At 42.6% G+C, this 19,847-nt stretch overlaps 2 protein-coding genes and 1 long non-coding RNA gene across 7 annotated transcripts in view; 2 read left to right on the top strand and 1 right to left on the bottom strand.

Annotated features, from left to right (window-relative positions):
• The window catches only part of hoxb3a (homeobox B3a), a 51,544-nt gene extending 45,539 nt beyond the window's left edge, over window positions 1–6,005 (top strand). For all 5 annotated transcript variants that reach the window (XM_076143008.1, XM_076143012.1, XM_076143010.1 and 2 more), the window contains one exon: window positions 2,310–6,005. In XM_076143008.1, the coding sequence (XP_075999123.1) occupies window positions 2,310–3,178 (869 nt within the window). In that variant the 3' untranslated portion in view covers window positions 3,179–6,005. The remainder of the gene's footprint in view (window positions 1–2,309) is intronic.
• LOC142992543 (uncharacterized) lies at window positions 325–10,283 on the bottom strand. The gene is made up of 3 exons (XR_012961055.1): window positions 10,199–10,283; window positions 651–831; window positions 325–540 (listed from the first exon to the last, which is right to left on the bottom strand). It is a non-coding gene; the product is annotated as an uncharacterized LOC142992543 (long non-coding RNA).
• Window positions 10,284–10,343: 60 nt separating this feature from the next.
• Window positions 10,344–14,778, top strand: hoxb2a (homeobox B2a). Its single transcript, XM_076143014.1, has 2 exons — window positions 10,344–11,576; window positions 13,257–14,778. The coding sequence occupies exons 1-2, from the start codon at window positions 11,093–11,095 to the stop codon at window positions 14,123–14,125; spliced, it is 1,353 nt and encodes a 450-aa protein (XP_075999129.1). The 5' UTR covers window positions 10,344–11,092; the 3' UTR covers window positions 14,126–14,778.
• The last annotated feature ends 5,069 nt before the right edge of the window (window positions 14,779–19,847 follow it).

The following is a 19,847-nucleotide window of genomic DNA, read 5'->3' as shown; positions in this document are numbered from 1 at the left end:
CTTGACTGTCCTAAACAGAGGGACTTCATACCAAAGCCATCTTTACAGTAGTTTGAATCCTTAGACCAGTGTTTACATTCTTTTTGATGAGATATGACACACGTGGGGAGAATTTTTTTTATTTTTGAAGAAAGGGAAAAGGAGATGAGGTGGATATCCTTTCCACCATAAACTGATACTTCCTTGTATCAAGTCCAGTCAGACGGAACTTTGACCTAGAAATTAGTTTGTAAACCTGTAACAAAGTCGGGTCAATGATGGCTGGAAGTGAGTGCAAGGACAGTCGGGGTCAGAAGGTCACAATTATTATTATTTTTTGTATAATTCCATATTGCTCATGTCAGTCATCTTACCCAGATTTTATTTTGCCACAGCATATGAGTAAATTTCCGTTGTGGTCTCACTGTATAAGCTTTCTTTCATTTGAAGCGCATGTTCCAGGCTGAAATGCAGCTGCTGTCCTCCATCTATTCTGGTCTGCGTGTTGTGTTTTAATAGGCTGGCCTGATGCAATCACAGACCGGCTACAACTTAAGACTCCTGCGAAAAGATCAGAGTCAGCATGATCAGTGAAAAAGAAGCAGAAAACAATTGGAGTATAAAGAAATCAGAATGAAATGAATTAAAAGCTATAATCCGAGTGTACTTACACATCAGTAGTGAGGGAACTTAAATGTACACTTAAATGTCTCTTATAGGACACTGGCTTTAGTTTCCACTGCCTCAATTCTTTGTTTTTATTTTCCTTTACATGGCTTCACCTTGCCCTTCTTCCTTCCCTCCCCCGACTCTTCTTCCTCTTCTTCTCTGATATGCTGCATCTTGCACCTCCTGAGGATAGACAGATTATAACAGCAGCATGAATTTGAATGTCATGATTGCCAAGGAAAGCTTGAGCTCTTTACAACATAAACAGTTTGATGGCTGTTGATTGCAAAGAGGCCGTTAGGATGCACACATGGGCGTAGTGTATTTGTGCTTGGTTTGAAATGTACACTGCGGTGCTGAAATGTTTGAAAGCAGTGATAGCAATCATAACAGATAGCAGAGAGAGATGGTTGGAGATGCTTTTGTATAGTGGTGCTGTTTATTACAGAGTGGAAAATTATCTGCCAGTAAAATTGTAAAAACCCGCTCAGCCTTCATGCTGAGTCAAGGGCACTCAGATGTTATAGATTTGCAAATTGTCTATACATTAACAGAGATAATGTACATTATTTGTGTGGCATATGTCAGTCAAATTGATAACCTTGCAGAGACAATTTGGCATTATTTTCCAATGAAATGATCCATGAACACAATTAGAATATTTTGAATTTGTTGTCAGGGTTGGGTTATTGTTGTTGTTCTCTTTCAGTATAGTCCAGTCATATATGATATGAGAAGTATCCTATATATAACTCAGGCAGCAGGTGCAATGAGATTGATTCCTGTGTGTGTTGAATTGTGCAGCAGGATTATTTTCACAGACTACAGGCCTGAGGGTCATGAAATTCATTTAACACAAATGAGAGTGGAATCAAATCATGGCAGGTAAAGTAGGAAAGGTAAAGGCACCAAAGAGATGATGATGAAAGATGTAAATACAAGTTTTTTCAGAAGCCAGCCTCAGGTGCAACAGCAACATGGTGGCAGGGTTTAATAAGATGGCCCTTCAACAGGACTACCTATGTTTAGGCCTCTAGCTGGTTGTGTCTTTGAGCAGGTTTGCAATGTCCTCCCTGCTCTGACCGCATGTGCAGTTGCAGTGCGTCTTTGTTGTTATAAAGGTGAACAAAAGCTTGAGTTTTCCCAGAGAACTGATTGAAGTGTTTGTGGGTCAACCTCAACCTGGGTCCTCCTTCTGCTGCTGCAGTGGCAGTTGCTATGGGGGTATGTCATGCCATGATGCAATTTAGCTTCTCTAGGGCAGTACCAGGGCCCCCATCACTTAATAACTGCCACCGTCATGAAGTGTTGACAACTAATATCAAGGGATAAGTCGGCTGGCCTGGCTGGACCCCTATTCACTTTATTAAGAACCTGAATGCTTTCAATTTCCTCCTCCAAGCAGCCTAATTGTGTTTTATTCTCTCTCTCTCTCTCCCTGTGTCTCTCCCGCCCCCGCTCTCATTTTTCCTTCCTTAAACATTCATTTTTTTACTCCTTACCTGTTTCTTGGATTATCTGCACTCATGTTTCTCTCTTGTCAACTATTTGCTTTGGTCTCCCAATCTATCTTAATTACCACAATTTCAATTCTTTGGTGATTTTAATCACAAACGCATTGTTGTTGTTTTCATTGCCTCCTTCCTCTCTTCTCTTTACAGCATCAGGAGGAGCCGAGAGTGGTAGTGGTGGGGAGAAGAGTCCAACCAGCAGCTCCTCCGCATCATCTAAGCGAGCTCGTACAGCGTACACCAGTGCCCAGCTGGTTGAGCTAGAGAAGGAGTTCCACTTCAACCGATATCTGTGTAGGCCGCGGCGTGTGGAGATGGCCAACCTGCTCAACCTGTCAGAACGACAGATCAAAATCTGGTTCCAGAACCGACGCATGAAGTACAAGAAGGACCAGAAGTCCAAAGGCCTGAGCTCCAGCTCTGGAGGGCCGTCCCCAACCGGCTCCCCACCCCTGCCCATGCAGTCCTCTGCCAGCTTCCTCAACTCCATGCACCCCATGGTAGGAGGTGGGGGAGGCGGGGCGGGCTATGACGCCCCATCGCCACCGTCCTTTGGTAAACCCCATCAGGGCGTCTCTTACTCCATGTCCACTGCCTACCCCAATGTCCCCATGAAGGGCTGTCCCTCCCAGCAGAAGTATGGTGCCCCAGACCCAGATTATGGCGACCCCCATCCCCACCATGGCCTGGTGCAGGCTAACAGTGCCGGCTATGGGACACCCACCAATATGCAGGCCAGTCCAGTCTACGTTGGTGGTGGCAGCTATGTGGAGCCCATGCCTGGCTCAGGGCCCTCCATGTATGGGCTAAACCACCTCGGCCCCACGCCATCCCATCACCAAACCATGGACTACAATGGCGCAGGGCCAATGTCGGGCGCCAACCAGCACCATGTGGGTGGAGGGGGCCCCCCGGGCCCCTGTGACCCCCCCACGCACGCAACATATACCGAGCTGTCGGCGCACCACACCTCGACTCAGGGCAGAATCCAGGAAGCACCCAAGCTCACTCACCTGTAGCAGGTTTGGAACAAATGCAAACGACGTAAGAAATAGTGAAGACGACAACATGACGTGATTCACTAACAAACTAACTCATATGTGGGGACTTAACTGTTGCAATGGGTTGGCATGAGAGAGAAAAGGAGACAGAAAGGAGCAATCCATTGGTTTGTCCAGTGTCCAGAAAGCGGACTCACATTCACACACTACACTGTATCCATCAGCGACCTAAATGAATAGGATAGGGCTCGAGCTTTCACTGTACACGTGAAAGTGAAGTTTTTCACTTCATTTAAATTCACTAAAGAGAGATCATGTCCATCGTCTCAGAGAAATTATGGACCTCTTCCCACTGCCAAAAAGTTCATAAGACAACAAAATGACAACTCATCAGCATAAACATCCTCACTGAGAAGAGCGTCTGTGTTCCTTTTAGAAGCATCCGTTCAGTTTACCTAAAATTGCCTAGCATTTTACCATGAAACCTATTTGGTATTTTTTCGTTTTCACGTTTGTTTGGTCCCAGGGCCACGACAAGGGCGTGCAATGTACTGTGAGTTAACATATGAAAGCATGGTTCAGCTGGAGGTAGAGACAGAACAAAAGAATGTGAACAAATGATGACACTGGTGCAGAGACATTGGGACTTATATGGCATAATAGCATATATGATGTGCACCAGTGATTAGTGGGTGGTCAGCTTTTGATAAAAACACTAAAAATAAAGAATTACCTGTCTATATTCAGTGGTCAACTGTATTTCACAGTTGCAGAGTTAGTGTATGTCAGCATGATGCAGGTTGTGCCGTGCAGGTAAACATCAGTAAGGCAAGGTGACAGAGCGAGTGTGTGGTTCAGAATTGTTCTTATAAAACGTCCCACTCAGCCTTCCTGTGTGGTAAATGGGAGATTTTAATGACCGTTTAACAAGGTAGTTAGATTGATGTCGGTGGACTCCCTTCCACTCTAGGAAACACATGTTGTTGTCAGCTGAGCTGAGCTATGTGCACGACTCTGCCTCTTCATCAGCCAAAGAGAGAGGGAGAAGAGAAATGTATGGCTTCAGCTGGCTGCACTCTTCTTCCACTGATTCCCCTCTCTCTCCCTCTCTCTGTGTTACACACACACACACACACATATACTTGGCTGTTCAAAGCAAGTATAAACCACTGGATTGCTCTCTTTCCTTGTCTCCTTTTGCCTCTTGCTGTACTTTTCTTGCTCCGTTCAGACTGTCTCACTCACTACTAACCGTCTGTCTCCTGTCTGTGGCAGTAGCACATGGCTTCTGAGGGAGGCAAAAATTTCCCACAATCCCCCACAGAGCACCCCGACACATCCATCACCATGCACACACTCAACACCCCTCCCATCACTTGAACAGGGTTGAAGAAACTTTGAGCTTAAAGGCTACAAGGCTTTGAGCTCAAAAGCTAAGATTAGATTCTACGGACACGTGTGCTAAAATTCGCAAGCATGTCACAGTCGTACACACACACAGAAATGCTGAGCGAGTTCTTACGTTGATACACATCCATAGCCGGGCTGTGCCGGCTGTAGACATGTTCAAACAAACACACGTGAGGACATGGAAGAGAAATTTTTATGGTTGTTATTTTAGCACATCATCGACACAGGGTAAAGTGTGGAGAACACTGTTTATATTTGACATTGCCCCCCACCCTCTCTCTCCTCTCTCTCTCTCCCTCTCTCTCCCCTCTCTCTCTCTCCCTCCCCCCTTTCTCTCCCCTCTCTCTCTTTCTCTCCTCCTCTCTATCATTATGGAAGGGTTCACTGACTGTTAGCGGACACCTAATCCAGAAAAGTCCACATTTTATATTGTTTTGTTTTGTTCTCACACATCTTGACTTTTTAACGTGGATACAGGGTATATATTTGAACAAAATGCATGTCTCGGGATACGTAGCTGATTTGTAACGCACATTTTTAAAACAACTGCAGTTCTTTTTTTGGACATGTCAGTGAGGTCAGCTGGGGAGGCCTCACAGTGAAGGTCGCAAAATTTGATCAATAAACGATCAATGACACAAATATTAAGGATTTGGTAACTTGAATGTCCTCAATTACAGAAGGACACATTGGTACACAGTCTCTCTCTGAATGTAATGTATATGCAGCTGTTTGGAGAGCTCAGGTCTGTGTGTCATTATACCCAGACTGCACTCACTGATGTTCTAGAAATAAACCTGCGGTGTGGTTTTTCAAATGCAGATTTACAAAAACGCTTTTCACATCCGGGCATCATTGTTGCACTTAGAGTTTACATTTTGATGGTTAAAGGTGAAAAAATAATAATAAAATCTTATTTTGAAGACGGAAGACCCTCCAATCAAAGTGTCTTTCGCCAATGTGTGTTCAAGTGAACATTCATATATAAATATTTATTTGTTATAGTCAGTTTAAAAAGACTTTCTGTTTTGTATTATTATTTATCCTTCATGTATTTATATCAAGAAAAAAAATGTACTTTTTTAGTATTTACCTGTTATGAAAGAAAAAAATTGTTGTGTTTCTTCTTGTCTATTGTACGGAAGCTCGATTTTTTTAGTTCTTGTATTTTAGAGGAAAATAAGTAGTTTTTATGTTCCTATAATGACCCTTGTACATAAATGTCTTGGCTTGTACAGGGAAAAAGGCTAGGATGGGAACTGGAAACTCGTCCATGCATAGTCAGAAAATTTAGACAAACTATTAGCTGGAAAAACGTCTTTTTAAAGAAATCAACTTTCTTTCTTTGTCCTTTGTAGCTCCTTTTTCTTTCCTTGTTGAGAGAGTTGTCTGTCAAACAATTCTTTAATAAAATGTTATGTTATTCAGATTTATAGTCAGTCTATAGTCAGTGTTTTGCAAGTCTTTCCTCAACTGGACCTAAAACATTATATTGTTAAAATGTCATCATTTGTTTTTACCTAAACCTACACAATCTGTTTAGCAAAGATCATTTAGAGTAAAAGGTTTAACACCAGGTAGCATAGGTTGCATTACGCAGATAAATCTGTTGTCTGGCACCACACATGAAAAATCCCTCTTGTGATTTGTATTCTTCCTGCATTGTGATGTCACAATGCAGGAAGAATACAAAGCTCCAAAATAACTTTATTAACATAATGATCAGGGCAACAAGGCAGGTGATGGTCTCAGCTTCTCGGTAGATGTGTCCTTATCATATCACAATACAAGTCAGACCACATGTATGATCATATGGTTAGACTAAGGCCTAAGCTTAGTCTTGAAAGAAATCCAAGCTGATCCTCAGCAGACTATTGGAATGGATGGAATTGGTTTTTGCAACACAATTTCTGATACTGTACATTCTGTGATGATTTCCAGTATAAACATTAATCCTGCCGTTGCCATGATTCCTATATGAAATGTTGCTTTTAGGGAGTGAGTGCGCTAAAGCTGTAGTTGCAACAAAACTTGTGGCACATAAGTGAACTCAAGAGAGAGACGCTAAAGATCTGATAAAGATCTGAGATGAGATCATGAAATCTTAAGATGGCTGCAAATGCCAAATTGCAAACATTTAAAAAGAGTTTTGGAAAAGAATGTCAATGTGTCTCTGGATCACCCTAACATCTCTCCTAGGCTCGATCTACCTCTCCCACTGTTCTTTATCACTCTCAGTTCTTCATCCCCTCCTCTCTGTCAGTCATTTCCTGCTTTGCCGCTCTGTCTTTCTCTGTCTCTCCCTCTGGGTTCTCCTCTTCCCTGCTTTGTTCTTCACCCTTCTATAACTCCTCTCCTCTCTCCTTTCTGACTGAGAAGATCAGATGTAAGATTATATTTACGTGAAATTCATGTCTTACATTGTCGGAGAAGGTCATTAATGTGTTACTATCAAACAAGACGACTAATAAAATCACTAAATTGGGAGTAATCTAGACGGTAAATTGCAGTTTAGATGGTAGGTGGTGGTAGGCGTGGTCAGAATATATGTTTAGATGTATACATTTCCCTTTCCCCCTGTCTTGTCTGTGGGGATTTGGATAACACAGGTGTGGTGAATGGAAATGCCTTAATTTTAACAGCTGGTGAGCAGGGCAGTGAGCCTCCGAGCTCGAGTGGCAGCTGCACCCGGCCATTCCCTGATGGCTGGAGAGGAAAGTACAGAGCTTATGTTTATCTATTCCCCCTTTGTCAAATTACATATGTAACTGTATCAATAATTGATTACTTTTACTTTTGCTAGCTGGACTGAGGTTTCTTAATTTTTTCCAGTTTTGATGCTCAGTCATAGAAGCTAGAGTAAGCAACTTTACTTTTTTCAAGAGAGGACAGTAGCCCCAAGAGAAGCTGCCTGAGAACCGGTGAGGCGCATGAGCCACTTTTAGAAACCAGGAACAAGGAGTTATATAGGGACAGAACTAAAAGAAAACTTGCCTGACCTGAAGATCTGTCATCTTGGTTCATCTTCACTACCCAAGAAACCCACTGTGTATGTATAAGTTCTCTCTGCTCCATCCATACTTGATTAGCTTATCAGGTGTGTTTAGCCAAGTGAGAGCTCTGGGGCACCAAATCTTGACCACCTACACATTTTACTAATGAGGTTTGGATAGACCAGGGTGAGCTGGGAAACATTAAGTTGTGTGAGGGAAGAGAACTCTTACAGGTCAGAATCTCCAACAGAAACAGACCAGAGCCTGACCGTGTGAACACAGTCCGGCATGTACTCGTCACATTAGCAGAGGGATCTACGAAAACAATGAGGCTGCATTTTGGAAAGCTTGAATAGTTCCTCTAAAGTTATTGTACAGTTTTCTGCATTTATGTTTTGTCTTCCCCCCCTTTACACCCTTGCTCGTCTCTCTCTCTCTCTCTCTCTCTCTCTCACACACACACACACACACACACACACACACACACACACACACACACACACACACACACACACACACACATACACGCACAGAACCAGAAACAGAAAAAAAGCCCTGAGGCCTGCGCCTTGGACCGATCACGTGACCCCCTCCCTTCCACTCCCCAACACGCGCGCGCCATGAGAGCGGCATAAAACTTGCGACATAAATCACCCTCCCATAAAAAACGAACATACTTCCCTTTACATCTCCGTTGGACTAACAGACAATAAAAACACCAATAAGGAGAGATTGGATCTAATTTATTGCCTCGTAAAAAGAGACCCAGGGATGGCTCAACTTCAGCACACACACGCGCGCACACACACGACGCCCCAGCGGTAACTATGGCTGAACTTCAAAACAATCTTGCTGCAACACTTCAGGTTTCAGGATTTGGAAGGAAACAAGTTTCAATAATCCATCTAAGTCAAAAGTGGAAAGTTATGCTGTCGATAAGACCGATGATAAGATGGAGGTAAAGGATGATTTAGGACTAATACTGCTACAGTAATAGTACTTGAAAATACGTATTAATAACATCAATAATAATAAAAATGAATATACTCGGTCAATTATAAGATCCTTCAGTCTTTCAGTCATTTCACTGAATCAGTTGAAAATAAAATAAAATAAAATAAAATAAAATAAAATAAAATAAAATAAAATAAAATAAAATAAAATAAAATAATTCTCAAATCCGCATCTTCAGTCAGCCAATCCACTTGTAAAGTAGCTTCAGCCCTCCACCAAGACTTCAAATATACTGTTCCAACAAGTTAGGAAGAAATGTAAGATTTTCGACTGCATTTCGAAAATGAAAAGAGGTTGAAAGAAATGAAAGCAGTTGTAGCTGTGTGTTCTGATGCTGGGAGTCAGTCAGTCACTGAGCAGCTTGTCTGTGTGTTTTGGCTGGTCTGTGTCTTTCTCGGCCTACTCACTCCCTCCGCTTTCTGCTGGGCTCAATGGCCTCAACTCCCACACATATTCCAGCTTTTCTGTCTGTTTTTCGGAGCCGGGGGCTACAAATGCCATGGGAACGGAGAGAGGGGAGGAGGGTAAATAGTCTACTTCAATTTGTGCCTGGCAGCTGAGTCATTTCTTTAAAAATAGATAACGTGGAAAAGATTTCTGCTGAGTTTTTGACTCGTGTGACGTTTCCAAATGCGGTTGGGCGGCGCGCTCGCCGTGTGTAAAAGAGGCTCTGATTTAGAGAAATCATGGCGAATCGTGGAGCTACCCGTTGAGAGAAGTGAAGAGGGAGAGAGGGGATGTTTTGTCGTTATTTGGGGAGAGAGGGGGAGCTGCTGTCAGGCTCTTTGCAGCGAGAGAAAGATTGATCACCTCACTTCTTTTTTCCCATTCGGAGCTCCTCGGGCCCTCCCCAAAATAGTAACAACAAAACTCCACAATCCCGGATATTTATAGAAATCCACATGTCTGCCGTGTTCTGTCTGAAAGCAACTCAGCACATTCTCACTTATGATTAGCATTAATATCTTGGCTGTGATTATTTTTTACTATTAACGCGGAGCCTTGCAAGACTCCCTCACTCCCATTTGCACGGAGCGACCTCACTGTGAACTCTCTCCGTAAACACACCGAGAATTTTTAACACAGGAGAGAGAGCGAGTGTGTGGTTGTGTGTGTGTGTGTGTGTGTGTCAGAAAGGGATGGGTAGATAGATAGAGAGAGAGGGAGAGAGTGGGGGAGACGCTTGAACGGCGGACTTTCAACCATTTGACCCATATATAGGATAACAATATCTATCTATCTATCTATCTATCTATCTATCTATCTATCTATCTATCTATCTATCTATCTATCTATCTATCTATCTATCTATCTATCTATCTATCTATCTATCTATCTATCTATCTATCTATCTATCTATCTTTCTATCTATCTTTCTACCTATCTATCTATCTATCTATCTATCTATCTATCTATCTATCTATCTATCTATCTATCTATCTATCTATCTATCTATCTATCTATCTATCTCTATTTATCAATCCACACACAGACATACACGCACACACACGCACACACACACACACACACACACACACACACACACACACACACACACACACACACACACACACATACACTTGAATATAACACTTAAATAAAATATAAAAATGCCACTTACACACCAGTCATGCAGGCTCATCCCTCTGCCTCTCTTCCAACTGCCTTATAGTTTAATACTTTGTCTCCCTGCATTACACTGTACAAGCCAATCTGCTTCACCTTCGCCTGCACTGAGTATATACCTTCATCATCCTCTCCTCCTGAGCTACTGCGCCATCTAAAACACTCTCCAAGTTTCCTAAGTTGGGGATTTTTCGTCCCTGTCACACTTTATAAGATTAATGATCTGACTGCTGTAAACATTTTTTTTTTGTCGGAGGAGCCATATTGTAAACGGTCCTGACCAGCTCCGTTCACCCACTGTTGACTGTCATTACATCACCCAGAGGACCGAAAATGTCCGAGAGATGCTCTATTGTTCGTGCGTAAAAACCGGGCCAGGATGCGTCGACCCGCCGCCCACACAGCGCACATGGCAAACGGACGTCGTCGGGTCTTTTCTCCCCGGAATTTACCCCCCGTAAAGACAAAACAATAGCACATATCCTGTGATATAGCCTTTTTTTCACCACAGCATTTGTTGGAAAAATAATGCTGCTTCCCACACCGCCACCAGGCCCGGGCTCCTTATTGGTTCATTTGGCTCACGTGACCAGGAATTGGCTGCAATTTCGCCCCATAGTTCTTCAGTTTAGCCTACCCAGGTCCCCATACGCTAGTAATATCACCAATATACACAATTATTATATAGCCACCGCATTTACGCCGTTGCGGTCGAGAGCCTACACGCTCCTGCATTTTTTCTTTTTCCTTTTCTTTTTTTAACGAAGCCATATTGTGTGCGTGCGCGTGTGCGTGTGTGCGTGTGTATGTGTTTTGTATTTTTTTTTATTTTGGGGAAGGGATTGTTCGGGGTCTCGCCGTTTGAGGGTGAAACCGGATTGAGGGAGCTATGAATTTTGAATTCGAGAGGGAGATCGGTTTTATAAACAGCCAGCCGTCCCTAGCAGAGTGCCTGACGTCCTTCCCCGCCGTCCTGGAGTCATTTCAAACTTCATCAATCAAGGAGTCGACAGTAATTCCGCCTCCCTTCGAGCACACCATCCCCAGCCTCAGCCCCTGCATAGCCAGCCAGCCGAGACCGGCAGCTAGGAGCCAGCAGAACCGGAGAACCTCCGCCACTAATGGCCTCCAGACGCACCACCGAGCCGCTCAGCAGCCCTGCCCGCCTGGCCAGGCCCCTGCCTCGGCCACGGCCACCTCGGCGGGTCCGCTGGCACACGAGTTCCCCTGGATGAAGGAGAAGAAATCATCTAAGAAATGCCCCAAGGCTGCAAGCACTTCTAGCAGCGGCGGATCCATCATCCCCCCCACTTCGTCCTCCCCATCACCGGCCGCCTCCGGGTACGCATCGGCGGGCATCGAGTCACCCACAGGTCGGTATGCTGGGATGCGGGAGGCAGTGTGTTCGTCGTGGGGTATGGGGGGTGTGAGGCATGCAGTGTGTTCTTTCCCTTTTGCTTCATCATTGCACATCTACACCACAAACAATCTGGCATTCATTGCAAAGTGCATGTGTTTGTTTAGAGTGTGAGATTATCTTCCTCTGTCTCAGTCTGTGTGTTGTGTGTCTGTGGGTGTATTGTGCTGTGTTGTGATGCTATGTCAATGAAGGAAGCCATTGCCACTGCATTATGCTGCAGTGCTGTGCACTCTCTCATCATGCATTTATCTGCACCCATTAACACCATACACGCATTGGCTCAGCATCATTTTACCAACCAATATGGATAGTCTGGTTAACGTGTCAACCTCAGGCCAAAATCACATAAACTGCACCCTTTATCGGCATCGTTTCAAGAATTAAAGAATGCATTGTGTACCTCAAATAACATGCAATTAGGCTGTAAATGCACACAGTCAAAATTGGTGCAATTTCTTTCTTCATTCTGCAGGTAAATGCTGCAAACTGTATCATCCTGTTGTATGGGCTCTGATGTGTTATCAGCAGCAGCATCCAGGGATATTAGATATTCAGAAGACAGCTGGTGATGGTCGCCATATTGGATGGTGGTCGACAATATAATGGCGAAGCAATGCGACTGGGAGAAAATATGGCATGGCGGTTGTAAATATACTGCACATACATGTTGTGGATATTATTCCTTTGTATCATTGTTAAGGCTAAGACATCTTTTTTAGGGATTTTTTTTTCATGGGAATTGTCTACTCTTTTTTTTTTGCACGTGCACACCCACACACACGCGCTCATGCAAACCCACCCACCTACACCCCCCTAGCCCCCCCCCCCCCCCCCCCCCCTCTCACACACACACACACACACACACACACACACAGAAAGAGAGACAGAGAGAATCCCCTCACCCATTTTAATTGAAATTCTTGTTTTCTTGCCTGCTTTTCTCACTTAATTTCCTGTCTATTTTGATCATATTCATGTTTCATAAAGTTATCCAAGGTCTAAGTTATGCTTTTGTCAGATACTGCCATATTAGTTTCAAATCGACAGTCCCACATTCCCGCGTATTCCCCCATTAATTTATTTTCCTCTCTTTGCATTTGTCTGATCCCCGGCTACACAACACGCACCCTCAGCTTTACGAAGGGGAGACCCATTTTGACATTTTGATCATCTGTCTTTATTTGCGCTTTGTTTTGCTTTTTACGCAGCGCTAAATTGGTTCGCTCTTCCCGTTATGAGTTTGGCTGCTACTGTAATTGGAAGGAGTATTTTTTACGAGGGGTTTTCGTGTTTTATTACTGTTTTATTACAGACCAAGGAGCCGAAGGGATTTCTGGACAATGATGGGCCGGCCTACCTCCATGCCGAGCAATAATACTGACAATAATATTTTAATGGTTTTACACGGCAAAAATAATATAAAATGAGGTAAAATAAAATGAGGTAAAATAAAATAAAATAAAATAAAATAAAATGAGGTAAAATAAAATAAAATAAAATAAAATAAAATAAAATAAAATAAAATAAAATAAAATAAAATAAAATAAGATAAAATAAAATAAAATAAAATAAAATAAAGTGAAAAAAATCAGTCTAATAAATCTATCTTTGTATTTCTCTGTTTTATCTGTAGATCCAAACCAGGCAGGTCTGGACGGTGGAGGCGCCGGGTCCCGTCGACTGCGCACTGCTTACACCAACACACAGCTGCTGGAGCTGGAGAAAGAGTTCCACTTTAATAAGTATTTATGCCGACCTAGGAGGGTGGAAATAGCAGCCCTGCTCGACCTGACCGAGCGGCAGGTTAAAGTCTGGTTCCAGAACCGGCGGATGAAACACAAGCGCCAGACCACGCATCGGGATGGCGGAGGAGCCGGAGGACATGATACGGGCGACCCGGGTGGATTCGAGCCGTTAGAAGGTGCCGATGCCTCGTCTCCGTACTCAAGCCAGCCGCTAGAAGCATCTGGCACTGGCGGAGCTTCATCTGAAGGCGAGGCGGGGAGCAGCAATCCATCTTCCGCCGCTACAGCTGCTATTGTGGCCGCTCCCACCGCCTACGCTAATGACAGAAGGGACAATGTTAAGCCTACGGCGGAGGAGGGAGACCGTTTACACCGCACCGAACCCCCACCGCTGCCTGGGATGCTAGGCTGCACCGAGGCCGCTGCGACCGGTCGATCCCCAACAGCGTTCACATCCACAAACTCTGCTGACAAACCCGACACGATGCAGCTGAGCGATGTCGGACCAGCTGCAGCGCCCGGTCCCGACCCACCATTCTCCGAGCAGCAGGACTCATCCATCTCATCCTCCTCTTCTGCTCCTCCTACGGCCTCCTCTTCCTCAGCTCTGCCCGACCTAACTTTCTTCGCTGGGGACTCTTGCCTGTCACCAAGCCTGCAGAGCTCCCTAGACAGCCCGGTGGATTTCTCCGAGGAAGACTTCGACCTCTTCACAAGCACACTGTGCACCATAGACCTGCAGCACCTCAACTTCTGAGGCCTGCTGCAAACAAATACTAATAGAATATGAAAAATAAATGAACAAAGGCCCAGGTGGATCAACAATCGAGCGGAGGAGACCCAGCTGTTATAAAAACACAAAAGCTTCACGGCAACATTCCTAAAACATTTCAGTGTGAAAATTCTGTTACTTTTTAAAATATTTTTTCGTGTTTTTCTTACGGCGGATGAAGCGTAGTTTGAAGGCTAATATGAAATGACAGATACAAATTCTTTTTCTTTTCTTTTTTTTACGTGGAAAGCATTTTTTTATTGTCTTGGATTTTTTGGTCCAAATTTCAGGTATTTATTGCCTTTCTCGTTTTTGATATTTTTGTTGAAACTATTAACCATTATGTGGATTTCTTTGTTAGTCCATTCCAGTGCAGCTTCATGGATCATTAACTTCTCAGGAACTGTTAACGGAGTCTAGACGCAGATAGCCGGACTGCTTTTAGAACACTGAAACTGAAGAATTGATAAATTCTTTCCTTTGAACGAGCCGGGCGAGCTGCTGGGAAGAATGCCCTGCTGATGATCCGACTTTTAGACCTAGTTTATTTATTGAGATTCTTTAATAGTGAAAATAAAATCCAAATTATTTATTGTACATTATTTTCATAGTGGAAATGATAATAATAATAATAAAAAACGCAAACATTTTCGATGAGGCCTCGGTCGTGTTTTTTATGCACTGAATAGCAAATTAATAAATGATGAGCAGATACTTCATAATGTGTAAGGCACGTACCAAGGAAGCGTTAGCCTTTATTTATTCATATGCACCAAAGTGCATTCTCAAACAAATAAAAACAAGCCAACCATTTAATCATCTTTGCTGTATTATTAATTGCGGCGGACAAATTCAGGTTTATACATTGTCCACAGTTCCATCGCAATTTTAAAATCGTTTCAGTGTCAATTATTTGTTTTAGTCCAAGTTATTACGATAGTTAATCATTGTAATGACGCATGTTTTACTGGGTTACTTGATGTGACGGTTTCAGGTTAGGTCCATAAATTACAACACTACCAAATATATAGCCCAACATTATATAACCTAATGTAACCCAGTTTGGCCCGACATGGCTCTTCTCACGTGTTCACGCAGAGACAATCGAGGAGAAATGAGCCCGAGGCAGACTGAGGCGTTTCCCGGGGCAGACAGAGAGCAGAGAGCCGGGGCCAGCCCCTGGTGCTTCACATGGTTAACATGAGCTAGCTTAGTATCGTCTTCTGCCATGTTACATGATTAGACTTTGAGCCAACTGCTGAGTTGCACTGCTGACCAAATAATGTGTGAAAGGGAGCTAACTAGCCTAGCACTGTTCATATCGTGTATTTGACGATGGAAGTTAACTAGAACGACACTGCCATGAAGCTACCCGCGAGTTAGCATTGCTAGGCCTCTGCTATTAGTGTGTGCTGATATGCAGCTAACTAGCTATAGCTACTCCTCTTGCAGTCAAAATGGCGCTGAGGACAAAGCAGGATGTGAACAATGAGCAGTGGCAGCCATTACAGGATGCCTGCTTCACCGTGACAGACGGGAGGGCTCTGTGTTTGTGTGTGTGTCTGTGTGTGTGTGCTTGAGAGAGCGAGAGCGAGAGAAAAAAATCATACAAAGGAAGAAAGATATCTATATACAGTTATTTGTATTAGTTTTAGTTAAGTTTGACAATGTAATTAATACTCCAGTTATTGAGCAACAACAATAATAATACAAATTACATTAATAATTATAATTGTATCAAACATTACATAACCGATAATCATATAGTAGGAAATAAACCGATATGTGTGAAGATTTTTATAATGTGCAAATATGAAGAAGAAAGACATGGCATACTATTCAGATATAGCAGTATATGTTGGCCTTTTGGTTAAATGACACATGTAGCACAGTAGAAAACCACAGAAAGCCCTTTATGCTCATTTATCTATAAACTGATAGAAATAAAAAGATGGTAATTCAAAGGGGAAATGAAAATGTGGAAAACTACCGAGGGGGTAGTCACTGAAATCATGAAGTTGCCCTCATGATCCATTATCCATGATCCATATTAAAATAGCACCTCTATATTTCTTTTAGGAGTGTGATTTCAAACAAGCTAATTCTTAGAGTGGCATGTGTAACATTGAGTATTATTTGGTCTATATTATGACCGAACTAAATGAAAACAGCACAGCCTGAGAAGGAGAGACTAGACCTAAGCTAAACAGGCTAAAATCTCATTGGTGTTATGATTTATGGTAATGTTCTTCATTCTGTAAACTCTTAAAAGGGATTAATTGGCCACTGATGCCACCGGATGTATCTCTGAAAACCCAGTTCTTTACTTGCAGACTAACAGCTTTTTTTCCTCTGATAGCTTCTTTCTGTTCTAATTATAAAACAACTTCACTGAGCCAAATTCAGCCGAGGCCAGCACATGCAACACACAGTAAATGCAGTCTGTCACCATGGGAACTGTGGCTTAATAATTCAAAGTAATGCTCTTCCAACGTCAGATCCCAACAGAATAATGCTGACTATATTTTGGATCCCGAGTTGAATCCCTGTCTTGCAGCAGGACACTTTGACCTGTTTAAATTGTTCATTAATATCAGTACATTACATATTCTCCTGCATGAGCAGCAGATGGGAATTCAGGTTTAGTCTAGTCCAGGATCAGTGAGTAGATTTTATAGTTTTAAACACAAATGCAAATGTCAGCCAAATGCCAACTATGTTTGCAAGATAAAAGTTCAGTTCTGTCATATACTGAAAAGGGGGAGAACATCTACTTTTCCTCTGTTAAAACTCTGCGGATATTACTTTCAACATTTACATGCCAATATACAAATGACTTTGAAGCAGCAATATAAAATTGTACCAATATGAGGGATGAGGCCAAGTATAATTTCTACCATTTTATATTATGAATTAACCCACTACACACTTCCTTCTCATCAATATATGATGGACACTTATCACAGGCCACAAAACTGTTCTGTAGTTTCTTCTCATTCCTTTGTAGTTTATCATTTTAGTTTAACCACAGTAAGGCTCATTGTCAGTTAATTGATAACATAGAATTTAAGCTGTGGTTAAATATAGAATCAAGAATTTGTAAGACGCTTCTTGACATAATAACACAACCTGACACAATCAGAAACCAAAATGACATTTTCCATGGTTATTGTATAATGACTTATCCTACATTGTCTTCAATGGATGGGCACACTACCGCAACAAGGTCTTGTGTTCAGTCGCACAGGAGTTTGCATGTTCTCCCTGTGTCGGTGTGGGTTTCCTCTGCATAATTCTGTTTTCTTGCCCCTTCAGAAACATGCAGATTAGGTGACCAGGGAACCAATTTACCAATATACAGTATGTGTGTTTGTGTCTGTCTCTATGTCAACCAAGGGTGCACTTTGCCTCTCACCCAATAGCTGCTGGGAGAGGGCGCCAGCCAGCAACCATGAACAGCTTACAGCAGGTTTTGAGACTGGATCAATGGATGCATTTAGTAAAACAAGAAAATGTTGTAGAATTAACCCAAAAACTTCCACCCAAACCTGAGATAAGTTTAGCACACACACAACCACAATATTATTTATTATTTGTTACACAGGAAATGATTAATGAAGGCTTCCAGCACAGGTCTGCTCCCTAAGAGTGCAGTATGTGAAAACGACCACAAAACTTTCGAACCACTTACTTACCGATATGTGCCATGCTGGTAGATTATTGTAAGTACCCTGGTAATCTAAATTAAATTATCTATTTCCATGTAAGTGTTAACATTAGCAATGCCACTAGCTTGCCCAGCCCATTTTGAAACAATGGCCTGAGGCAACACAACAAGCTAACATGCTAATCCACGAACCTGCTCGGTGTCTAAGAACTACGCCAGCCTTGTGTGTCAGTTCCATGCATATGATGACTTAAATGCTGTCTATGTATGCAGTTCAAGGTATTGGGACACAGCCTTAGTAATAGATAAACATAGCCAAATATAATCCTATTAAAAGAGCCACATGAATTATATATGGAGTCCATCTGTGAAAATATGTTATGAAAATGTCAGTGAGGTTACCAGACTGTAGTTCCTGCTACTCGCTCTCTTTTCCTTCTCTCTCTCCTGTAACCATCCATCTAAGTGTATCTTGTAGACAATGAGATTACAGCAAACTACATCTCTATGCTGGAGGACATATCTCACATTCTGAGTGCCTGCATGTGTGAGTTTGTGTCTGTGTGTGTGTTCGAATAATCTCTCTTCTCTCCTGGCTGTCACTGCCTGTCGGACTGCTGCCGTAGCGTAATACACAGACTGTGCCTTTATCTCCTGCATCGCCGTCACCGTCACTGTTATGATTTCAGCTTGTGTGTGTACGTATGAGATTGCATAACTCAGCCATGATAGATCACCCACTTAGCAGCAGCGATGAAATGTGTGAGCAGTGAATCTTTATCAACCTGGGCATCAAGAGGAAATTTCACCCACAGACAAATACACAATTCTGCATGATTGCTGCTGCATGATTGCTGATGCACTAATTGCACCAATTGAACATTTACACACGTGGCTGAAACTAAAATAAAAGTCATGTGGCTAGACTGAAAGAACTGCTAATTCAGGGAAGATTCTATATTATTATCACATAAGATACAGCTGTTGTCACTCATAGTCTGCCATAGTGTTTGACCTTTTGCTTGTTGCATCTGTTTCTTTCTGTGGGCTAACTGGTTTCATGTTGCATTAAAGGAAGTGCACCGAACAGTGATGGCGGGTCTCCACGATGCAACGAAAGACATAGAAAACATATGTTTGTGTGGCATTGTTCTAACTGGTTATATGCAACAACAAACCCACAGGGCTATGTTGCTCTACAAACAGAAATTGCTCGCTCTGGCTCTATTTCAACAATAAATCGAAAAGGCTGCTATTTGTAACCAAACCATGCTCAGAAACATAGTCAATAAAAAAAAGGAGATAGAGGCTACTTGGTGTGGAATAGTGGATTTGGCTGCATTATTTATTTTCAGAACAAATCACTGGAAATAGCTGATGTTAGCTAGCTCACCAGTGTAACCTCTAGCTAGCATTGGAGCACAATAGCAAAAAGGTCCAACTTGAGTTTGCATGTCCTCCCACTGAAAGTTTTACAGTTTGACAGCTAACCAACAGCTAAAGCACCCCCACTTGCCACAGTTGAAGATTATGTGCGGCCTACACCACTGGAGCTACACAAAGAATCCACAGGACATTGGATCCACCAGAGGATAAACACATGAGGATGAGGAAGGATAAGCGCATGTTCCTCGAATTCAATCAAAAATTCTATCAATAACCATACCATGTGTGGGTTTTAGTAACTGGTTTCAGCCACAAATTGCTTGGAGCATGTTGAAGTTGATAATTGTGTGTAAATCTTATATACGTAGATCTGAACATGTCAATAGCAAATATCCAGAATATCACAGAAGAATCCTGATGTAGAGAGTATCAAAAAAACTAATGCTACTGCTGCTAGTACTTTGAATGGCATTGAATTAGCTTTTGCAGGAAATTACCCTCAGCTTGCTATGGTTTCTGGTGCTGTAGCAACAGCAGTAAATCCACTATAACTTAGTTACCATTATTATGGTGCAACATTGTCTTCAAATCTATCTGTCTGTCTGTCTGTCATTTCATTTTAAGGACAGATCATTGAGTACACAAAGACAGTTT

This window comes from Genypterus blacodes, unplaced genomic scaffold (assembly GCF_046128005.1).
Source record: "Genypterus blacodes isolate CSIRO-AG114 ecotype Tasmania unplaced genomic scaffold, CSIRO-AGI_Gbla_v1 ptg000022l_1, whole genome shotgun sequence".
Taxonomy (NCBI): domain Eukaryota; kingdom Metazoa; phylum Chordata; class Actinopteri; order Ophidiiformes; family Ophidiidae; genus Genypterus; species Genypterus blacodes.
This window is presented reverse-complemented; position numbering and strand designations above follow the sequence as displayed.